The 16,306-nt window shown below is 54.4% G+C and overlaps 1 protein-coding gene across 1 annotated transcript; it reads left to right on the forward strand.

Moving 5' to 3' along the window:
• Positions 1-899: 899 nt before the first annotated feature.
• Positions 900-13,485, forward strand: CCDC197 (coiled-coil domain containing 197). The gene is given in 10 exon segments (XM_045450842.1): positions 900-2,654; positions 2,656-2,761; positions 3,564-3,661; positions 4,224-4,619; positions 6,248-6,288; positions 6,290-6,356; positions 7,147-7,266; positions 8,182-8,298; positions 11,742-12,124; positions 13,401-13,485. Coding segments are annotated over 10 exon segments (1,587 nt in total). The 5' UTR covers positions 900-2,480.
• The last annotated feature ends 2,821 nt before the right edge of the window (positions 13,486-16,306 follow it).

The following is a 16,306-nucleotide window of genomic DNA, read 5'->3' on the forward strand; positions in this document are numbered from 1 at the left end:
CAGGCAGCAGGGCCAAGCCATAAGGCAGGCCCGGCATGCCCCACACCCGGCATGCCCCCTCCCCTACCCTGGGCCGGGTGTGGTTCTGAGCCAGGGGCAGGGCTGAGTCGTTATGGGTTGCTCAGTGCCCCAGCTGGGGAACTGCACAGCCTGCAGCCATGCAAAGTCAGGTAGAAGGAGGTAACAGGGAGAGTCCTGGGGCACGCCAGTGGGATCTGGAGAGCCGGCGGAGTGGGAACATTAAAAGTGACCTCTACCTTGCCTATAGTCGACCAGCCTGAAAGGACAAAAACAGCCCAAGTCTCCCTGGGGTCACTGATGCCTCGCCCCCTTCTCCTTGGGACCTGAACCAGGGAGGCAGGGGTAAGGCCACGGAGAATGCAGCCCGCCACCCACGGGTGGATCCTGCAGTGGACATGTCATAAGGACAGAAGCCAACGTTATGATGTCATGGCCCCGCTGTGGCTCTGTGCCCTTGGAGCTGTGAGTGAGTCAACCGGACCCCCTCCTCCTTCCCCAGGCTCACGTCTGATGCTCAGGGCTGGAAAGGCTGACCATGTAGCCCCTCACCTTCTCTCCCTGCTCCACGCACGTGCTGTGGCTGGTCCAGCAGATGGCCAATGAATGGCAGGCTTAGGGAAACTTCCTTCTCCTTTGGGTCATAACTGGGAACCGGGCTTAGGCAAATGGTCTGGGAGCTCTTTGCAAGGCTGTGTGGAAACTACCTAGGCCATCTCCCCAGCCTGACTACGGGCTCACTGATCTGTCCCAGCCCCCACTGTCCTTTGATAAGCTCCTATCCGCTCACAGTGATGTCACTGAATGCATAAAGGGGTGGAGGGTGGGTGGGTAGGGTAGGTGACAAAGGTGTCCCCTCCCCATGCGGGCTGCTTTCTGAACCAGCCCCCAGCCCTGACCCTGGGACTCTCTTGTTGGGAACCAGCGCCTGTTGGAAGGCCCGGGTATCTTGGTGAATTTGCGACTTGACGATGATGGGACCGATCCCAGTTATGGGGTGGTAAGGCCAATAATGCCACTATAGAAAGGCAAATCTGGCCCTTCCAGAGCTGGGGGTGCAGCTCAAAGACCCCAAACATTGGCTTTAATGAGCTCAAGTCTATATCCAGTCCTGCCGTGTGTTCCTGGGCTGGTCACAGGCCCCCTCGCAGCCTCTGTCTCCTTTTCTAGGAAGCGGGAATGTACCCTGGCTTTTGAGGACCATCGGGAAGGTCGGGAGAGAAAGCTGCTGTCCTGCTTGTTGCCATTGCTGTCTATCCTCTTCCCACCTGGCCCACGTGGCCCTCGTCCTCTAGCACAGCCGGGGCAGAGAGGGGCAATGCTGGTGGCCAGGGACACAGGCCAGTGTGACTGTTGACAAGGACAGGGCCCTGCAGGTGCTGTTACAGGAACTCTGCCAGCCCCCGGCCAAGTACGAGTTGACCCAGGCCACGCTGGACCCCTGCCCCAGACCCAGCGCCACCCGTGGTGGGCTAAGTGGCCAGGACTGAGCGAACGTTGCAAGGGCCATCAGGGAAGGGACAAGGACACCTGGAAGAAAATGGGGAGGGGTGGCCCCGGTGGGGGCGGTGGGGGACCTTGGGCCATCCCACACCCTCTGCAGGCTTCATCTCCTGTCAGAGGCAGGGCTGTGGGTGGCCGTCCCCTGTACCTATCAGCTCAACCCAAGTCAACTTGCAAGGCGACCCTGGGTCCTCTCCCCTCAGGCAGCCCTCCGGTTTCAGCCTGCCCTTAAAAGCCTGAATTAGATGCAAAAGGCTGTGTCTGTGAGCAATTTTATGGAGAAAAGGTCCAACCCTTCCATCAGATTCTAGAATGGCTTCCCGACCCCACTACGGTTTAGCCCCATGATGCGCAGGGCCCACATGGTGTTTGTGGGGAAAGACAGTTTTCCCTGCATTTTCCAGGACTGTATGGATGACAAGAGGGGGCACGAGAGGCAGAGAGGCCTGCCTTGGGTCCCTCAGCAATCACTCAGAGATCCTACCACAGCCCCTGGAGGCTCAGCCCGCTGACCGGAGGGGGAGGGGGCCCGCTCTGCCTCTGCCCTTGACCCCTGACCTTGACGGGGCGCAGAGCAAGAGCCCTACTGGAGACCCATCTTGCTCAGGGGCTCGCCTAAGAGACGAGCGTGGCTGGGCAGCAGTAAGCGGTCATCTCCCCTCTCGGGGTGCTGGGGCCCCCGATCTCGGACTAAGCGCTCACCATGTGCTGGGCACCCCATGCGTAATCCCAGGGAGGGGCTCTCACTACTGTCGTTACAGATGGGCTGTCCAGGCACAGAAGTGAAGCTTCTGGCCAGGTCACCAGCTGGTAAGGGGGGGCTCAGGCTACCTCTAGGAGAGGCTCTGTAGACCCCCCCAGCCCCCACCAGACAGACGACTCCACTCTCCCCCGTGCCTGACCACGGCAGCTCTTTGAACCGTTGTGGCTCAGTTAGCTCATCAGGAAATGGGGTGGAGATGAGGGGTAGAGGGGGGGGACTGGCCAGGGCAAGTCTGAGCAGGAGATCCAGGGAAAGCCTTGCAAGAGGTCATGACCTGGGAGCCTCCAAACAAGGCACTGGTGCCTGGCTCTTCCTGTCACTGAAATGTCCCTGCAGGCAGAGGAAGCTGAAGAGCGAGGTGGAGAAGCACGGATTTTTTTGAAGACTCTCTGATTGAGGTCCTTGAGAAGATCCCCAAGGGTATGTATGGAGCTTCCCCTCCGAGGCCGCCTCCCAGCCTGGGGGCCAGGACACCGTGTGAGCCTTGAACTCCACCTGCAGCATGAGGACCCGCAAAGGTCGAGGCCACAGGGGTTCAAAAGGGCACAGGTGCCCAGCGAGCCTGCCTGGTGAACCCCGGTGAGGCCACTGTGGCCTGTGGCAAGTTCTCCTGTACAAGGGGAGCCGCACCAGTCACGCGAATGGAGGAAGTCAGCCTTCAGAAGCCCCGGCATTCAGCTGACACCTGGTAAATGTTAGCTATTATCGCTACTATTTCGTGGGTCTTTGGTTTTGTTTCATGTGTCGCTACGACCGACGACAATGACACAGACACCGGAAATGGGCTTTGCGTTTTGTTTTATCCCGATTCAACCCAGAGCCCACTGCCATCCGGGCCAGAAGCTTGTTAGGAAAGGGAAGGGGACACAAGCAGGTATTTTTCTCATCGTCATTATCTCAACATTACACCAATAAAAATAACTATTACCGTTTATTAACTACTTACTCTGTGCCAAGCTCTTTGGTGAATCTTTTTTTACCCCTCTGCGTGAGTTTCTGTTACCCAGGCTCAGAGACGTTAAGGAACTTGCCTCAAATGCCCAGCCAGAGAAATACTGGGTCCGGGTCTCAGATTCTGGTCTGACTTCAGAGCCACTGCACTAAGCGCTGTGGAGCTGTGAGAGCCCCTCCCAAAACTCTGCCCCGGAGGTCAGGGCAGGCTTCGCGGAGGAGGTGGCCTCTCATTGGGCTCAAATGAGCTCAGGGAGGGGGAAGAGCATGGCAGGCAGGGGGAACAGCCACAGCCCTGCGTGACGGGTTTGGGGATGGTGAGTTCCAGTATGCTGGAGCACCAGGACCTGGTTCGGGGAGTTGCTGGGAGATGACGCCAGAAAGTTGAGCAGCACCAAAGAGCTTCGAGCACCAAGCCAAGGAGGGGTGAGGGCTCCAGGTCAGCATGGGGCTTGACCAGACCCGGCACCCAGAGCTGCTTCTAAAGCAGCCTCCTGGGGCACCTGGGTGGCGCAGTCGGTTAAGCATCCGACTTCAGCCAGGTCATGATCTCACGGTCCGTGAGTTCGAGCCCCGCGTCAGGCTCTGGGCTGATGGCTCAGAGCCTGGAGCCTATTTCCGATTCTGTGTCTCCCTCTCTCTCTCTGACCCTCCCCCGTTCATGCTCTGTCTCTCTCTGTCCCAAAAATAAATAAACGTTGAAAAAAATAAATAAATAAATAAATAAATAAAAAATAAAGCAGCCTCCTGGTTTGGAGTCTTCCTAACTCAGCAATTCAACCCTGCTCACCCCATCCGGGATGGGTTACCACCAAAGCCGGGGACCCTATCACTCAGGACAGCAACAATTCCTATCCCCTTCTTGTGGGCTCCCCCAGTCAGCACTTTTTCCTGGGGGACAGTCTCCTGTCTCACCGGGCAGTCTGGATCCGGAATCCAGGTTCTTGGCCGCTAGGCAGTCCTTCTAATGTTGCCGCTTCTCTTGAAGGGGCAGGAGGCGGGCGATGAGGCCGGACAGTTGCTGGACCAGTCCTGCCATCTGGGAGTAAGCCCTGCGTGGATTGTCTGGCACCTGTCAACTTTGGGACTCCAGTTGGGATTTCGGGACCACGGCAGAAGTCCCATCTGCCTCATTAGCATCACCACTGCAGGGGGCAGGTGGGGGCTGGGCTCTCTGTGCCCACCCATCCCTCCTGTCTCCACAGGCCACAGTGAAGGGGAGGGGCCAGAGGAGGCCCTCGTGGAGACCGTGGTGGAGCACTATGGGAAGCTCTTCACCATCAACCAGGACATCCAGAAGCATCTGGAGGCCTTCTCCAAGAGGAACCAGGTCGTCCACCAGAGCCTGGGGTCTCTAGAGGAGAGTCATAGGGCTCTTACCCCGGTAACAGCTATCTGAAGCCTGGCCCTTTGCCTTTAGCCCATAGAACCGGGGCCATAGGGGTCTCCTCTGCACCTGCGAGGAAGTCTCGGAGCATTGGTGGGCTGCTGAGAGGGTCTGGGTGAGGCTGTCACTCCAGAGCCTTGTTCTGTCTCCCTTTCCGTCCCCTTTCTCCAGGCTGACCCCTGACAGTGCTTATGCTTAAACGTGTTCTTGGGGGTAGAAAAGCCACGAAATCTAGATTCAAACAGACTGGGTGCAGATCCCAGTTCAGTCTCTGACTAGCTGCATGACCCTGAGCAAGTGTGTACCCTGTCTGAGCCTCAGTTTCTTTATGTGTCAGATGGCAATGCAAACTAGCTAGGAGGTTGTCCTGAGGCACAGGACACAGACGGTGCCCAAGTTCGTGCCCCAAGAAGTCACCTGTCTCTCCTTTCTGGTTCATCTTATAATAAATAGAACTTTTGCCAGGGGGGCCAGCCATTCCAGAAGAAACTGCGCCAGGCAAAGGCGTGGCATGATGAATTTGCATGCTGAAGCTGGAGGGGAAGGGGACTCGGAGAGGAGGGCTGAGGGTGGGTTGATTCTGGCACAGGACCGTTGTGCGCAGTTTGCAGCGAGCCTCTGCCCCCTAGTGGCAGCACTGAAAACCTACACCATTTGGCACCTTTTCGCCTCCGGAGAACCGGACCCTTTATGGGCAGCCAGGCAGGATGAGGGCGCTTTACCTGCTGTATCTCATTTAAATCTCACCTCAGCACCTGGAGGTAAGTGCTTTCATTCCTAGCGCTGAGACAAGGGGAGGTGAGTAACCTTGAGCGTTCAAGTGCCGGGTTGGATCTCATCTTTCTTTAAAATGTTAATATTTTGTTCATCATGGATTAAAAAAATGTTTTTTAATGTTTATTTATTGTTGGGGGGGAGGGGCTGAGAGAGAGGGAGACACAGAATCCGGAAGCAGGCTCCAGGCTCTGAGCTGGCAGCGCAGAGCCCGATGCGGGGCTCGAACTGGCGGCCTGTGAGGTCCTGACCTGAGCCGAAGTCGGACGTTTAACCGACTGGGCCACCTGGGCGCCTCTTAATTTTGATTTTTAAACAAGTGAATTAAAATGTTCTTCACTGTAATTTATCTTAATTAATTAGGCATAAGCTGAGTTTTTCGATGCCACCTTGAATTTTGCAACTTAGACCGAGGTGGGCTTTTCTTCCCACTTTCCAGAGGAGGAAAGGAAGACTCAGAGAAGTAAGGACACCTGTGTAGGTCCAGGGCTGAGCCCGCATCCCATGGGGCCTTGCGGGGGGGTGTGGCCGGCACTGCATCGACCAGAGCAGGCTGGGCTTCAGGAAGCCTTGCTCCACGGTGCCCTCCTAGCAGCCTCGGAGCCCAGAAGGGCACAGACTCTTGGGTCTGGTTATGGGAGGAAGTGAGCATTAAGCCCCGGTCAGCCTGGACATGGTCTTTTGGGCATTTCCTGGTACCTTGAACAGCCAGACCACCCAGGACTTCCCCTTCCTCCCTCCCTCCATCAGGCTCAGATCTCCCTGGGCAGTGAGCTCCTCCGGACCAGGCCCAGGGCAGATGCCCCAGGAGGGTTTGCGGCACCCAGGTGACCCAGCCCCTCCCACCGCAGAGGCTCAAGATTCCGCTGTGTCAGCTGCAAAAGATGTGTCTGCAAGCAGGAACAGTGGTGACATTTGGAACACCATGTTGCCTACCAGAGAGACGTGGACAGCTGTGATGTGAGCCCACTCTGTGGGATGGGGGTGGGGGCAGGGCTGGGGGCTGCTGTCTCCTCAATAAGCATCACCCCCTCCCCAACACCCCTGCTTACCTCACCCTGATGACTGTCAGCTTTCAAAGGGCTTCTCTAAGATGGGGCAGAGGTTACAGGTGGGAAAACTGAGATCACAGATAGGTAAGGGCCAAGCTCTACCAAGAACCAGTACCCGGGCTTGGCATGTGCTGGGTGCTTACCCGGTCCTCCGATAATGCTTGTAGGTAATAACAGAACGATGGCTTTTAAGTGAGATCGTCAGTAATTCCTAGGACTGTCTGATGGTAGGCAGGTAGTACTTGGCACAAGGCCTTGCCCGGGACAGGCCCTCCTAAATGCTGCTTGGTTCTTACCTCTATCTGTTTCACAGATGAGAAGAGTGGTTATTCGGAAAGAGTAAGCCATGCCCGAAATCCGTGACCAGAGGCCAGGATTTCTGGACTGAAGCTCTCGAGCTCCTGCACTGGCCTTTGGAATGGGGACTGGTTACCCTCCGGCCCCTGGGTCCTCACTAAAATCAGAGCCTGTACCCTTCCAGCCTCAGGGGCTGCTGGGAAGACACCAGGACCAAGGCCTGGGGCACACTGCACCTAGACTGAGTGTGGTCAGCGAATCCAGGGCCTTCTCGGGCCCCGTGGGATCCTGGAAGACGTGATGGTTGGGATCTACAGGTGGCTGACCTCCAGCCAAGGGGCTTAGAGGGGGAGTGGACTGGCCACTGTTTACAGAGCCCCTTCTGGGTCTTTCTCTTCAAGGTGGGAAGCAAGGCTGTCACCGCTGACCACAGCCCCAGAGACCTGAAGCCCAGGACTCCGGGGCTGCCCAGAGTGAAGAGCTCTGGGTTCCTCCAGCCCCCTTCCCAGCCCCTGCTCCAGGTGTGGACCATGGGGGTCTCCGGCCAGGAGGACCCTCTGGGAAGTTAGTTCAATGTCTCTCATGGCAGGGGAGGACACTCAGGTCCTGCGGTGGGAGGGACTCATCCAAGGCCCTTTGGGAGTGGACCAGGGAGCACAGACCAGGATGAGAAGGTGGCTTCTCTGGTCTGAGTGAGCTGGGGAGGGGGAATGGTGGGAGAGGATTGGGACCTCTTCCTCCTCCTCCCCCTCCTTCGCCTCCTCCCCCTCCTTCTCCTCCTGCCCCTCCTTCTCCTCCTCCCCCTCCTTCGCCTCCTCCCCCTCCTTCTCCTCCTCCCCCTCCTTCGCCTCCTGCCCCTCCTTCTCCTCCTCCCCCTCCTTCTCCTCCTGCCCCTCCTTCTCCTCCTCCCCCTCCTTCTCCTCCTGCCCCTCCTTCTCCTCCTCCCCCTCCTTCTCCTCCTCCCCCTCCTTCTCCTCCTGCCCCTCCTTCTCCTCCTCCCCCTCCTTCTCCTCCTGCCCCTCCTTCTTCTCCTCCCCCTCCTTCTCCTCCTCCCCCTCCTTCTCCTCCTGCCCCTCCTTCTCCTCCTTCCCCTCCTTCTCCTCCTCCCCCTCCTTCTCCTCCTGCCCCTCCTTCTCCTCCTCCCCCTCCTTCTCCTCCTCCCCCTCCTTCTCCTCCTGCCCCTCCTTTTTCTCCTCCCCCTCCTTCTCCTCCTCCCCCTCCTTCTCCTCCTGCCCCTCCTTCTCCTCCTCCCCCTCCTTCTCCTCCTCCCCCTCCTTCTCCTCCTGCCCCTCCTTCTCCTCCTCCCCCTCCTTCTCCTCCTGCCCCTCCTTCTCCTCCTCCCCCTCCTTCTCCTCCTCCCCCTCCCTCGCCTCCTCCCCCTCCCTCTCCTCCTCCCCCTCCTTCTCCTCCTCCCCCTCATCCTTCTCCTCCTGCAGGAAGAGCTGCTCGACTACATGCACGTGGCCATCAACAACATGGTCCAGCAGTGTTCGCCCTCCGCCCACAGCATGCCCAAGAGCAGGGACCTCTTCTCCAAGCTCGACCTGATTCAGGTGAGGCCTCCCTGCCACCCCAGGTGGGCAATCTCAGCCTGTTCAGGGCCTCCGCTCATGGTGCATTCACGCTTAGCCCCCGTGAGTCCGTCCCTCCATGGCTACACGCGCTCCTGGGGCAGTAGGTCCTGGTGTCTCTATTGTCACTCAAGAAACTTGTGATGAGTTCCCGTTAGGTATAGGATCAGAGGCAGGTGCAAAGGAACTCCTGTCCTGCCCGGTCTTTCTCTGTGCCTATCACACACACACACACACACACACACACACACACACACACACTGTACACATTCACACGTGCTCTCTACACACCTAACAATACACGTGAAATATACACAGACACACCTGCAAACAAACACACCCAAGATGCACACAGGTGTGGCCACACATTTACAGTCTCGTGTGCACTCGGGGAGGGCGCATTTCAGTGACTGAGGGAGCCTCTGTGCAGGGTCTTCAGTTTCCACTTTGGACTCTCGGTCAAGTCCACTGAGCCTCCCCTTGTCACCGCCCCCCCAGGACCACCCCCCCCCCCCCACCATCTGTCGTTTGCTGAAGTTGCAGTAGCCGGGAACATGTCAGACCGGCTTCTACTGACCACAGAGCGTGTCTTTTTCTTCTTTTTAATAATAGCTTCGTTGGGATATGATTCACATACCATAACATTTACCCTTTTATTTATTTATTTCAACGTTTATTTATTTTTGGGACAGAGAGAGACAGAGCATGAACGGGGGAGGGGCAGAGAGAGAGGGAGACACAGAATCGGAAACAGGCTCCAGGCTCTGAGCCATCCGCCCAGAGCCTGATGCGGGGCTCGAACTCATGGACCGCGAGATGGTGACCTGGCCGAAGTCGGACGCTTAACCGACTGCACCACCCAGGCGCCCCACATTTACCCTTTTAAAGCGCACCCTTCAGTGTTTCTAATTCAGCCAGAATTATGCAACCATCACTACTCTCCAGAACATTTCATCACCCCCACAAGATACATTTTGCATCTGGTTTCTCACACTTAACGTTTTCAAGGTTGATCTACGTCATATAGTGTGAATCAAGACTTCGTTCCTTTTTAGGACTGGATAATATCCCATTGCGTGTGGACACACACACCACATTTTCTTTATCCATCATTGATGGCCGTTTGGGTTGTTTCCGCTTTTTGGCCGTTGTGGCCAATGCCGCTGTGGGCATTTACGTACACGTGTTTGGGTGGACATACGTTTTCGGTTATCTTGGCGACATACCTAGGTGTGGAGTTGCTGAACCATATGGCAACTCTGTATTTAAATCTTGTGCAAATATTATCATCAGCTGCAAACTGCCCAAAGTGTCAGTGATTTTACAATCCTGTGACCGATGCGTGTGTGAGGGTCCGATTTCTCCACATCCTGTCCACACTTGGAATTGTCTGTCTTTCGTAATGCAGCCATCCCAGTGGGTGTGAAGTCCTAGCTCGTCGTGGTTTTGCTCTGCGTTTCCCTGGTGACAGTAGCATTGAGCGTCTCTTTGGTGCTCATTGCCTATTCGTATCTCTTCTTTGAAGAAATGTCTATTCAGATCCTTGGCCGATTTTTAAATCAGATTATTTGGGTGCTGTTTTTTTTTTTTTTTATTGCATTCTAAGATATATTCTAGATACAAGTCCCTTATCAATATACAATTTTCAAATATTTCCTCTCATTCTATGGGTTGTGTTTTTCATTGGATGGTGTGCTGTGAAGCACAAACGCTTTTAATTTTGATGAAATCCAAGTGAGCTACTTTTTCCCCCTTGGGTTACTTGCCTTTAGGCATCACATCTAAGAAACTATCACAAGGGGCGCCTGGGTGGCTCAGTCGGTTAAGCGTCTGACTTCAGCTCAGGTCGCGATCTCGCAGTCCGTGAGTTCGAGCCCCGCGTCGGGCGCTGGGCGGATAGCCTGGAGCCTGCTTCCGATTCTGTGTCTCCCTCTCTCTCTGCTCCTCCCCCGTTCGTGCTCTGTCTTTCTCTCTGTCTCAAAAATAAATAAACGTTTAAAAAAAAATTAAAAAAAGAAAAAAGAAACTATCACAAAAACTGTAATCCAAAGTCATGAAGATTTGTACCTAAATTTCCTTATAAGAAATTTATAGTTTTTGCTCTAATATGTAGGTTTATGATCCATTTTCAGTTAAAACGTTTGTATATGGTATGAGATAAGAGTCCGATTTCACTCTTTTGCATAAACATATTCAGCTGTCCTGATAACATTTGTTGGAAAAAAAAAACAAAACTACCCTCCCCTGTTGCATTGGCTTCTCCTCTCTCTTGTCAAAACTCTACTGACCGTGAACGTGAAGGTTAATTTCTGGACTCTCAATTCTATTCCGTTGGTCTAGATATCTACCCAATGCCAATACCGCACTATCTTGATGACTATAGCTTTGTCGTCAGTCTTGAAATCGGGAGCTCTGAGTCCTCCAACTTTGTCCTTTTCTGAGGTGGTTTGATTCTTCCAGCAGGGCATGGTGGCCTCACGAGTGGAAGTTCAGTGGCCGGGTGGGTTTCAGGAATGGTGTGATCCGAGGCTCCCTGGCTCGTCAAAGATTCGTCCTTTCCACACACTGCTGGCTGCCGTCTTCAATACTGGCTTCATTCTAGGTCACAACTCGCTCTCCGTACTTGAGGCAGGCTCAGTGGAGACGTTCGACACACAGGATGCTTGGTTCCTCTGGAACCCGGAATGCCCGCCCCGCCCCGCCCCGCGCCAGGGTTGCCATAGCAACAGCCAACAGTCAGCAAGCCTGCGCCTCCGTTGAGAAGGACTCCTCACAAGCACTTCACACGTATCAGGGCTGCTCAGCGGCCCAGCTCCAGGGACACCATTCACCACGTTGGCTTCCCCTGGGCAAAACTCATGTTATTCATATTCACATTGTGATATGAGCGATGTCGTTTTCAATAAGGGCACGTTTGTCTGCATACTCACAGTACATTAATTTCATCTTCTTCCGAAGAAAAAGGAAGAAATTACACGGTGATGTCAAGGGGTCCCGTGGGTCTCCAGCAACAATCACTCAACCGAGACGTATTGAGTCGCCCACATGTGCTCAGCGTTGTGCTTAGAGTTGGAGGTAGAAGGTCCTTCAGAAACGAATGCCTCTAAGAGAGGGAGGCTGGGGGCAGTCAGGGTGGGCTTCTTGGAGGAAGCGGTGAAAAGAGGCAAGCGACCGCATCAGGAAGCCACACAAGTACTTGGACTCAGTCATCTAGCTTTGCTACCACTGGGCTGTGCAGCTTCAGGCAAGTCACTTAACCTCTCTGAGCCTCAGTTTGGTCATTTGCCAACCGTCACCTATAGCACATCCTTGGCAGGGCGCTTGTGAGAGTTAAAGGAAGTGTAGGTAACCTTTGGTGGTGCTTTGGTCCCTGGGAAGTGGTGTCAAAGCACCTTCAGGCGACGGAGATTTCTTTTTCCTCCCAGGAATTTATGTTCGACAAAATGGAGACAGTGAGATTTATATCACTGCGCGTGGAACCCAGAGTGTGCTGGTCAGCGGACAGTGACAAGAGTGAGGGCCTCAGAAGATGCCCCAGGTCCTTCAGGAGATGCCCAAGGGATCGAGATTCGATCCCCCAAACGCCCTTTCCCAGCACCCAGACTTCAGCGCGCTCCAGCCCGTACAGACCGGGCCGGCGACCAAGCCAGCCCTGCCAGCATCAGGACCATTTCCTTAGCCCCTCGGCCTCCTTTTGTCACCACAGTGCCCCCAAGTGGGTGGGAGCCAGCCTGTTCTCCGCACTGGGGGATTGGCAGGCAACAAGGTTGCGGACCGGACTGGGGAAGAGAGAGAGGGAGTTCGCAGGGTGGGAGGCAGCGGGAGGTCCGGGGGGGGGGGGGGGGCTTGCACCTGGGAGCCAGGGCCGCACTGTCAAGGTCGTCAGTGGGTTTGTCTAAGAAGAGCTCTGAATAGGTGGCTGGCTTTTAGGAATATGCGCGTCACAGAAACTCCCGCAAAGAGCCCCTCAGGGCCTAGGAGGCGTGAGAGCTCGCCTTGCCCACTGCAGACCGGGGAGCCCGGCAGGCTGGGGGTCCTGAATTTGTTCATCGGGGGCGTCTCATCAGAAGCAGACGCAGGGTCAGTGCCCTCTGCGTTTCCCGAGGGTCCCAGAGCTGCCCGGAGTGGATGCTGCTCTCGGGGAGAGCTTGGCAAGGCAGAACCCCTCCCTCTCCAGCCTGCCTGGAAAGTTGGGTGAGAGGGCATCTAAGGGAGTCCCCCTCCCCCTCCCCAGCCGGATGTCCTTAGGCTGGGGGTGGAAGAGCTTGGTCTGGATGAAAGCACTGGTTTGACACCAGTCACCCTCCTGGTGACCGCAGCCTGGAAAGAATTCACGTCTGGAGGCCGGCCTGCCTCGGCTTTTTGATGTGGATAAAAGTCGCAAGTGAAGAGCGACTGACCAGCTGGGAACCAGCGAGTTAACTTTCAAAGAAGAGTTTCAGAAAAGATGCTGCTATTCGGTCCACAAACGCCGAGGGTCGTCATTTTCCAGGTGCTGTTGGGAGAGGGGACAGGCGGCTCAGAGGGAGGGACAGTAGGAGCAGGAGTAGGACTTAGCTGCGGAATTAGTGAGAGGAGCTGCATACAGTGAGGCTGAGTGTGGTCTGGTCTTCTGAGCGGCTTGAAGGGGAACCAAGGGGGGACCATTGTTTCAAGTTCTGGTCTCACAGGCCTTTGGAGCAAAGAGGACATCTCAGGCAGGCTGGAGTCAGATCCGAGAAGGCGGTGGTCATGGTGGGGGGCGGGGCTCAGAAAGTGAAGGGATCACGAGGGGAGGGGTCTCCAGTGTGGCTGGAGCCGGAAGAACCTGATGGGCGGTCTGAGAAGGTGGACTGCGGAACCATCGTGGGGTCCACAGGCCCAGCTACGAGGTTTGGACGTTGGTCCAGAGGCCACACATGGGGGTGGCTTGGTCTTGGGCTGCTACACCAGAAGACCACAGACTGGGGGCTTAAACAACAAACGTTTATCTCTCGTACTTATGGAGACCGGAGGTCCCAGATCAAAGCGCTGGTGGAATAGCAGTCTGGCAGGGGTCTGCGTCCTGCTTCATAGACGGCCGTCTTCTCGTTGTGTCCTCACAGGGTGAAAGGGGCAAAGCGGCTCTATGGGGGTCTCTCTCATAAGGGCACAAATCCCATTCCTGGGGGCGCCACCCTCATGATCTAACACCTCCTAACACGCTGGAGACTGGAATGTGACCATGTGAATTTGGGGTGAGGGGACGCAAGCATTCAGTCCCTTGAAGGGAGCCTCCCACATTCCTGCCTTCCTCTGTTCTCCCTCTCCCCGCAACATCTGCTTTCCAAAGACACCTAGAGTATCCCGTCCATCTCCCTGTAACGTGGGCACATGCTGGGCCAACGATTCTTGGACGCGAACGTTTGTCCGGAAGACATGTGACCACACAGAGTGTGTCCCCGCTCCCGGAGCTTCTGATTCAACAATCTGGGGTCTTAGAGGCCTTAGAATTTGCTTTTTTTTTTTTTTTTTTACGTTTATTTATTTTGAGAGAGAGAGGGAGAGAGAGAATCCCAAGCAGTCTCTGCACTGTCAGTGCAGAGCCCGACGTGGGGCTTGAACCCACGACTGTGAGATCATGACCTGAGCCAAAATCAAGAGTCAGATGCTTAACCGACTGAGCCACCCAGGCGCCCCTAGAATTTGCAGTTCTAGCATGTTCTCATGAGGTGCTGATGCTGGAGGTCCCAGGACCACACTTTGAGAACCGCTGCTTTAGAATTACGGCAAATCCTAACTGCCTAAGCTGGTTCTGCTCCTCCTTGAGCACACCCCCCCCCCCCCCCCGCCATGCCTGGGTCTCAGCATCCTGCCTGCGTGATGGGGCTGGACCTGGCAGCCTGGGAGGGCCGTCCCCACCCTGTCTAACCTCCCAGAAGGTACCGGACATACACTCGCTTCTAGGCCCAGGGCACGGTCCTGTGGTTTCCTGGCTTTGCCTGTGAGGGCTCTGAGGAGTGCTTCCTTCTTCCTGTCCCCTGTCATCCGCATGCTGTGCACCGGTTGTGACTGTGTAGGTCTGGTTCAGATGTTTTGTCACACGCCTCGGGGAGGAGGACGATCAGAGCAGATGCCTGGGGTGACAGTGGCCCGGCCATCAATCTACATTTGCAACGGGCAGCTGAATCTTTTAGGAGCTCCCAGCCTCCACGGCGAGGGGCTTGGCTCATGAAAGAGACAGATGGGGCCCTGGGCTTAGCCGTGCTGCTGCGGGCATGTACCCGAACGCTGGGGTTCAGTCCTTTCTGGGCGTTTATGTCCCACAGAAGCTCTCTCCGCCCAGACCCTGTCCCTTTAAGGTACGTTTTCTTGGGTTCCCTGTCAGCTGGAGAAAGGCCTTCAAGTGCATTTGGAGAAAAAAAAAAAAAAAAAAAAAAGCAGTAGTTCAGGTACCTTAGGAGATGTCACTTCATCTGACCTCCCATTCAGACCCTGAGACCCCAAGACACCAGTTGGTCCGGGGCTTGGACATTTTGTGAGACTGAGCGCTCATTACCTGTCCATGAATTCCAGCTTTAAGTAACTTCAAGTGTGAGAAGATTCTTCCCGCAGACCATCCTGGGAGAGCTGGATTGTTAGCAAGTGGCTGGTGCTGGAAAAAAATGGTGGGAAAATCAAATTATGTCCCTTTTTTTAGACCACACACACTAAGGTGTACCAGTTCCTTTGAGTGGTTGTTTTCCAACTCTCGTGTTCATTAAAACCACCGTGACATTTGCTAACCACGGAGACATCTAGAGATTGTTCTTGAAGATGCTGGTTCTGACGTGGGGCCCAGAAATCTGGATTTTTAACAAGCTCCTGGGTGGTTCAGATGAGATGGTTCTCCTATCGTAGGGAGAGAAATACTGGGTATCTAAATGCCAAAAAGAAGGAAATCTGGTCTGTGTTGACCTGCTCTTCAGTTGGGAAGCATGAAAGCCACAGAAGTGATACCTGAAAATAATTTGATCACATAAAAATTAAAAACGCGGGGCGCCTGAGTGGCTCAGTCGGTTGAGCGTCCGACTTCGGCTCAGGTCATGATCTCATACTCTGTGAGTTCGAGCCCCGCGTCGGGCTCTGTGCTGACAGCTCAGAGCCTGGAGCCTGCTTTGAGTTCTGTGTCTCCCTCTCTCTCTGCCCCTCCCCTGCTCATGCTCTGTGTCTCTCTGTCTCTCAATAATAAATGAACGTTAAAAAAAAAATTAAAACACATCTACCTCAGAACGCATCCAAATATCTAAAGACAATAAACTAGAGGGAAATGATGACAAATTTGGAAAAGGATCAGTGTTTTAAAGAGCTCTCACAAAGTAGAACAGACAATTGTTCATATTCAGAAAAAAACAAAATAAATACAAATGGCTATAAACATGAAAAATATTTCACCTTACAAAAAATAGAATTAAACAATGTAATTTCTGTCCATAAGAAGATTCAAACTAATAATACACTAATGCTTGTAAGACAGGCTGTCTAACGGTGTGATACTGTTTGCATATATTTTCTAGAGAGCAATTTGATTAGAGGTCTCAAGAGGCTTAAGAAAATGTTTACGTCCTTTGGCTCAATAATTAATTCCAAGCCGAGAAATTTAAGCGAAAAAAACCAGAGCTATTTGCTTCCAAAATGACAGACAGCCCAACTCAACTTGGCTTCAGCCAAAAAGAGAATGCATTGGCTTATAAAAACTAGAAGGTCAGGGACAGCTTCGGGCAGAGCTTGATCAGGAGCTCAGTGTCAACCCAGTCTCTCTCTCTGGGCTTTGCTCTTCTGCATCTTGGCTTCATTCTCCAGTTCCATGTAAACAACCTCAGCCCTGCATCCTCCAAAGCTGAAGTCAGAGCAAGAAAGAGAGAATGTCCCTTTGTGGTAAATCACAGGGCAAGTCTCAGGGTTCACTCTGATTGACTCACCTGGGGTCAGATGCCTCTCTTTAATCCCTGACTGGCCAAGCCTGGGTCAAATTTTTTAGTTTAGGAGAGGT

The sequence above is a fragment of the Leopardus geoffroyi genome, chromosome B3, assembly GCF_018350155.1.
Source record: "Leopardus geoffroyi isolate Oge1 chromosome B3, O.geoffroyi_Oge1_pat1.0, whole genome shotgun sequence".
Lineage (NCBI taxonomy): Eukaryota > Metazoa > Chordata > Mammalia > Carnivora > Felidae > Leopardus > Leopardus geoffroyi.